At 31.7% G+C, this 1,169-nt stretch overlaps 1 protein-coding gene across 1 annotated transcript in view; it reads left to right on the top strand.

The window, feature by feature from the left end:
* The window catches only part of LOC106681470 (cytochrome P450 6a22), a 27,660-nt gene that overhangs the window by 12,826 nt on the left and 13,665 nt on the right, over positions 1-1,169 (top strand). Inside the window, exon 6 of the mRNA XM_067047956.1 lies at positions 1,150-1,163. Within this exon, the coding sequence (XP_066904057.1) occupies positions 1,150-1,163 (14 nt within the window). The remainder of the gene's footprint in view (positions 1-1,149; positions 1,164-1,169) is intronic.

Here is a 1,169-nt window from a genome sequence, read left to right as displayed (position 1 = left end):
CATTCACTACAGCAGATTCTCGTCAAAATGGAGATGATCTGTTTCATAGAACTTAGTTTTCTAGTCTAGAAAGTCTATTTCTTATTATACTATATTATATCTTTCTCTATATTATATCTATTCTTATTATACTATACGATTTCTTAGTCTTCTGTCTAACTTAGCTCTTTCCTTGTGGGTGTATTTATATAAGTGAAATTAGTGATTGTCATTTGACCACCTATCTCCCTCATACGGTGATATCACCTCAAAGGTGTGTTTGATTCACGTTGGTTTACAGCTGATTTTTGTGTTTATAAAGGAGTTCAATAATGTATAAGTGCTGTTGATAAGAGACTCACATGGAATGTTCCTCTTTAATGTAATCATCAAAATCTATCGCCCTCATATATCAACATATATAATTTAAGTAAGGGAAATAGGAACAATGGGGATTGCGGCCACCTCGTGTGAAAAAAAAAGATTAATGAGTATATATATGTGCTTGTGAAAATGTACGTATGTACAAAGTTGTCCCTCTCTCTAGAAGAGAAAAATAAATTAATTTTTTTTAAAGCAACTAATTGCAATAACTAATGAAGCCCTGCTATGATTATATATATATATATATATATTGGAAGCCCTGTAATCGTTTGAGTGTTGTCTTGAAGAGGTGTCTCATGAGTGGGGCACCGTGAAGCAATGTGGGTCTTATCACTGATTTATAGATTTGGAGTTTCAGGCTCAGTTGGGCAAGGGGCAATTGTTTAAATTTATGATACCGGTTCCTTAACTCGCGGTCGATTTCATCGAAACAGTTGCTGCCGTATTATATCTATAAGTTATATTCAGATTGTAGGTGCTATTGTTGTTAATGTATTCAGGATTAAGAGAAGAAGTAAAGTAGTCTAAAAGTTGAACTTGTGCATCTCATTGCTTGTCCCATTTTCCTATTATTTTTTTAAAAATTTTTTCTCTTGGCCAAACATAAGTTATATGTGTATGTATTTACAAGGTTGGGAAAAAAAAGTGTTTACGTGATTTCTCTTTACTTTATGAACAATGTTTTATTGATTGTTTTTTATGTTATCTAAAATCAGTTTTCCATAAATACTTTCTTTGCAATCTTATATATCTATATTTTTTATATATAATAGTAATATTTTCCAGGATCTGAGCAACATGCTCCT

This window comes from Halyomorpha halys, unplaced genomic scaffold (assembly GCF_000696795.3).
Source record: "Halyomorpha halys isolate HHAL.00 unplaced genomic scaffold, Hhal_1.1 Scaffold343.1, whole genome shotgun sequence".
Lineage (NCBI taxonomy): Eukaryota > Metazoa > Arthropoda > Insecta > Hemiptera > Pentatomidae > Halyomorpha > Halyomorpha halys.
This window is presented reverse-complemented; position numbering and strand designations above follow the sequence as displayed.